This window comes from Microtus ochrogaster, chromosome 10 (genome assembly GCF_000317375.1).
Source record: "Microtus ochrogaster isolate Prairie Vole_2 chromosome 10, MicOch1.0, whole genome shotgun sequence".
NCBI classification, from domain to species: Eukaryota; Metazoa; Chordata; class Mammalia; order Rodentia; family Cricetidae; genus Microtus; species Microtus ochrogaster.
This window is the reverse complement of record NC_022016.1, coordinates 7,302,921-7,308,351: the sequence shown is the minus strand read 5'-3', so window position 1 is coordinate 7,308,351 and position 5,431 is coordinate 7,302,921. Positions and strand designations below refer to the sequence as shown.

Below are 5,431 nucleotides of genomic sequence, written 5' to 3'. Positions count from 1 at the left end.
GTGGAGCATACAGTCAGAGGTGGAGTCTTCCTAGTGTACACACGTGGAGCATACAGTCAGAGGTGGAGTCTTTGCCAGTGTACATGTGTGGAGCCCTTGTTCAGACCCCAGTACTATAAAAGCAACAACAGAAAGAACTAGAAAAGAGGCATTCAAAAGGTTTCTGACATAAAGAAGTGAGCAGTAGTTGAAGAGAGGGAACCAGAATTTGTTTCACACAAGTATGAAGTCATGAAATTGTATTCCACAAATGAAACTGCTGTGTCTATTAACATCTTCAAGGGATTCTTTTTTAGACAAGGTCTCATGTAGCCCAGGCTGGCCTAAAACTCCTTATGGAGCTGAGGATGAACTCTGACCTTCTCGCCACCATCTCCCGAGTGTTGGGATTACAGGTGTGAAGCTCCAGCACACTCAGTTTTGTGCAGAGCTGGGGCTCAAACTCAGTACTTCACACCCGCTAGGCAAACACTGTAGCCACGAAGAAATGACTTCGGTTTCCAAGGGAGATCCCTGATCCCCTTGGTGGTACGCTACAGTGCACACCACACACCCCGTAGCTGGGGTTCTGCATGTGCTCCCTTCTCTTTCTCCCTGCCCTCAACTGGACTCTTTCCCCCATCCACTTCCAATGACTCCGTCCAATGAGAGGGACCTGGAAGAGATTCTGGAGTTGAGCAAGTATCCCTCCTGGGTCATTGCGACCTCTGTGGGACTCTGATCTTACCCACACCATGCTATCAGTCTTTCCCAACACAAACTCCCAGGTTTGAGGACCCCATGTGCACCTTCCCAGGGCCCTGACTGGCGGCAGGAAAGATTAGACACATCTGGCTATAACTGCCTAAAACCTGCATCCAAAGGAGACAAGTCTGCCCTGAAGCTGCAGTCTTGTGGACAAATCATCCCTCTCCTACTTATCCTCAGTCCCAAATTTTGGGAAATAATGGGAGAATAGGTTAGAAGACAAAGGCCCTTTTCTGGAGCCCGGGGGGTGACTGGGAGACAGCAGCCCTAGCTGAGGGCGCGCTCTGCCATCTACGGCTGTGTAGTTTGGTTTCACTGTCTCTTCTCGCTGGGCTTCTGTGTCATTGCAGTTAAGAGGGGCAGTGATCACAGGTCCCCTGTGGGCATTTATGATGAAGACAGGAAACAGTAATGGCACACCCAGTGTGTCTGGTAAGCCATCATGACTCAACAGGGGCTTGCTACCATGACCCAGTAAGCAGCAGCCTGGGGCATAGTCACCTGCCTTCAGCAAAAGGGGCTTAGAGAAACAACTCTGGGGACAGGCTATCTGGACACTGCTGCTGCAACACCACATTGGATAGTGGTACCTTGATTTGGTCCTGGGGTGGGAGATGTCCGGCCAGTACCAGTTCCTTGAAGGATTCCACCTGGACAATAGAAGGGGAAGAAAACAAGAATCTGAGTTCTAGTGCTGGTGCTGCAGAAAAAAAAGGACAGAAATAGTTAAAATAAAAATCACAATGCCTATTTATTGAGGAACTAGGATAAAGTAAAGTAGAAAAATCTATATAAATGAATTATAGCATGTTACTTATATAATATATAAAATAGAAATGTAATATGAGCTACATATGCTATCTAATCAAAAGTTTTGTGGAAATTAAAATGTAAAAGGAATAAGTGAAATTAATTTTAATATTATATATTTTTCTTTTAAATTACATTATGTGTGTGCATGTACACACACATGTAAGGATGGGTGGATGCACACATTTGTCTGTGTATATATATCATGTTGTGCATGCGGCAGTCAGAGGATGACTTTTAGGAGTCGCGTCTTTCCTTCTACATTGTGTGTGTGTGTGAGTGTGTGAGTTTGGGGTTCAAACTCAGGCCACTGGGCTTGGTAGTAATCCCTTTCCTGCTGAGCCATCTTGTTGGCCCTACATATATTTATTTGATCACAAATATCATTTTGATACGCAATCAATTAAAATTACGAATGAGTTCAGTGAGAGATGCTGTTGCTGTTGTTTTTACAGACAGGGTCTTACTCAGTCCCTTAAGCAGGTCTTGAATTCACAGGGACCTGGCTGCCCCAGCTCTCCAGCGTTGGGGTTCCGGGCGTGAGCTACTGGCCTGTGAGATAGCTGAGTCCCACTTGGAGCTACCTGCTCCATTCAAGAACACAGCAGCCCAATAAAGGCCAGCGGTGCCCAGGAGGAACATCAGTCATGCCTGCCCCTGCTAAGTGACCTGACTGCCCAAGAGTTGGCGTCCTAGTAGCAGGATCAAAAACGGTGGTGATGAACGGCTGCTCTACCACGAAGGAGCTGAGAAACACCAGGGCACGGCAAGACACACAGGGAAGGATGTGGCTGAGTCAGTGTGAATGGCAGGTCCCAGGGCTGAAGAGACCAAGGCAGGCGGTTGAAGGGGGACCGTCAGGGACGGAAGTGTTCTAAAATCGACCTTGATGGCCGCAGGACTATGACACAGGAAAACACGTGACTGCTCACATTTGAAATGAGCAAAGTGTGTGAGGTGAACTAGACCTCAGCAGAGCTGTTACCTACCACACACCCCAAAAAAGGAAAGAAAGTGTGGTAGTAGGGAAAGACATTGGTTTCCTGGACAAGGTAAAGTCATGATTATGTTTGAATTTTTGTAATGGAGAGTGGGAAGCTCCAGGCCCAAGGTAGAATTCAAGGCCCAATAGAACATCTTGTTTACTGACTTTGGGCTAGCTTACTATATTTTTCTCTCTGTGGACTTCCCCTTGGCCCCAGCATCCCCACTTCCGTTTTCAGAATGTGGTTAAGGCGTTGTGTCTTCATGAGACACCTTTGGAACAAGGCCAAGTGTGAAGCTAGACAAAGACCTACAGGCGATTCTGAGCTGCAGCATAGCAGGGTTGACTCGGTAATAACGAACTAAGAAGGGGCAGTTCGTCATAAGTAGGGAAGGGTCAGGTGGAGGTCAGAGAGAGCTGAGGACACCCTGTGGACAACCATGTGGGCACCCCATGCCTAAGTGGAGAAACTGGAACAACAGAAGTGTTGCCGCTCAATAGACAGGTCCAAGCTCATCCTGGGGGACAAGGGGGACGGTCAAGTTCCTAGAAGGCTGAGTCAGACCTCTGCAGACAGAGAAAGCCATCTGAGTCTGGTGGAAGCATCTCACACACACAGGCTTCATAGTTGAGGTGTCTCATGGGGAGAAGCTGGGGTTCACTCACCTTTGCTAGGAGCCGGCTGGCCTGAGAGGTCAGTGCCTGGCCCTGTCCTGTGGCAGGCTGGTCTGTGACAATGCCCTGATTCCGAGGAAGCCACCCTGGAGTGGCCATGCTGGGGGACGAGGAAGGACTCAGGTCTGCTCGTGGAGACTGCCACCCTGGAATACACAGCTGCTGAAACCTGGGGCTGAGGACAGTTCCCCAGTCCACTGAGGCTGAAGGCCTGAGGCTCACTCAGACCACCTTATTACCAAGCTATAGCCTGATCCCTCTGAAGACCTTCCCATTAGCCCAGGAAGAGGCCTGGCCACTGTGCTGCTCTACTCCCAGAGAAAATGAGGCACAGATCTACCTCAGAAGAAAGCTAAGAGGGGGTGGAGCCTGGGGTGTGGACTCTAATTCAGGGAGAAACAGATTCAAACCCCAGTTCTTTTCTTTCCAGATTCTATAACTCTAGCCTTCGCCTCTCCGAGTCCCAGGTCTCCCGACTATCATGGGGTTATAAAAGGTGTATTCCTCACCAGCTCTATGGGGGACTAACCAAAGTCACATGTCTGTCAATGTTAGGGGTTACAGTGGGTGAAAATGCTCACACCAGAGACAAGAGGCCAGGTGGCTTAGCTAACGGTCTATCTACTTGACTGTTTAGCTTGGTCAAATCAGTTGGACCAGAGAGGGCCTTGGCACTCTATTCCCCTGGCTCTAAGCCAGTGTCACCCCAGGGTAAACCACTAAATGTCCTGGGGCAGAGTCATGAGCAGGAGGACACTAAGAGCCTGGCTCCTTCTCCAACTAACCTGTGGCCTCAGAGGCCTGTGGGTTCTGCGCAGGCCCAGGCCCCCATTCTGCTGATCTGGGTTGTGGGATAGAGAAGGACAAGACCTTGCTTCCTTGTGACATCGACCCAGAGCAGATGCTCTGACTGGGCTGAGGCGGGTCTGAATACAGGTGTACCTGAGGGAGAGGGGGGCAGGGGAGGGGGCAGGTGAGGGCAAGCAATGCATCCTCGATGCAGGAGCCCCACACTTGCCCTGGGAATCATGAACACTGCTTTTCAGTGGTTCCCACACTGGGCAGAGGATTTACAGCCCCTCCCTATTCCCTTTACAGAGGTTCTGGAAGGGAGACAGGCAGGGACCACTTTCCCCATTTTTCTTGAATTTCCTTTCCTTTTTCTTTTTATTTATTCTTCTCTCGTGTAACATATCCTGACTACAGTCTCCCTTCACCCCACTTCTTCCAGCTCCCCCTTCCTCTCTTCCCCAGATCCACTGCTCCTCGTTTTCCTCCTAGAGACATCAACTAGACACAGCATAACAGATGCCATATGGTTAGGCACACACCCTCCTATCAAGGCTGGATGAGACAACCCAACTTAAGGAAAAGGGTCTAAGAGCAGGTGAAACAGGGACACCCTCACTCCTACTGTTACAAGACCCCCTCACTCCCACTGTTACGAGTCCCCCTCACTCCCACTGTTACGAGTCCCACAAAATCTCAAGCTAAGCAATCACATCAATATGAGGAGAACCTGGAGCTGACCCATGCAGGCTCTGAGATTGCCACTTCTCTCTCACAGTCTCTGAGCCCCTATGAGCCCTGAGACTCTGAAAAGTCCCACAAGGTCATCAGCTAAGCATCTGGACCACATCACAATACCACTCTGACAAATCCCAAAGCCTGTGGTTTTATGCTGCTAACAATAATTGTTACTAATAATATGTATTATCTTACCTATTTTAATAACAACACTGATAATAGTAAATAGTAGTAAATGGCTGTTTGGATGTATAAAGAAGACACCATGCACAGAGCAACCCTTCTAGGATTGTTAATTATCACAGCAATTAACTAATACAGCCACCACCATTTTCACTGTTATTATCACCATCATCACCACTATCAACATCATTACCACCACCATCATCATCACCATCACCATCACCATCATCACCACCACCATCACCATCATCACCATCACCACCACCATCATCATCATCACCATCATCATCATCATCACCATCACCATCATCATCATCACCACCACCATCATCATCATCACCATCACCATCAACATCATCATCATCACCATCATCATCACCACCATCATCATCACCATCATCATCATCACCATCACCATCATCATCATCACCACCACCATCATCATCACCATCATCATCATCACCATCATCATCATCACCATCACCATCATCATCATCACCACCA

At 48.5% G+C, this 5,431-nt stretch overlaps 1 protein-coding gene across 1 annotated transcript in view; it reads right to left on the bottom strand.

The window, feature by feature from the left end:
- The window catches only part of Akna (AT-hook transcription factor), a 39,215-nt gene that overhangs the window by 17,518 nt on the left and 16,266 nt on the right, over positions 1–5,431 (bottom strand). Inside the window, exons 5-7 of the mRNA XM_026781996.1 lie at positions 4,003–4,159; positions 3,209–3,363; positions 1,338–1,397 (exon numbers count right to left, since the gene is read on the bottom strand). Of these exons, the coding sequence (XP_026637797.1) occupies positions 1,338–1,397; positions 3,209–3,363; positions 4,003–4,159 (372 nt within the window). The remainder of the gene's footprint in view (positions 1–1,337; positions 1,398–3,208; positions 3,364–4,002; positions 4,160–5,431) is intronic.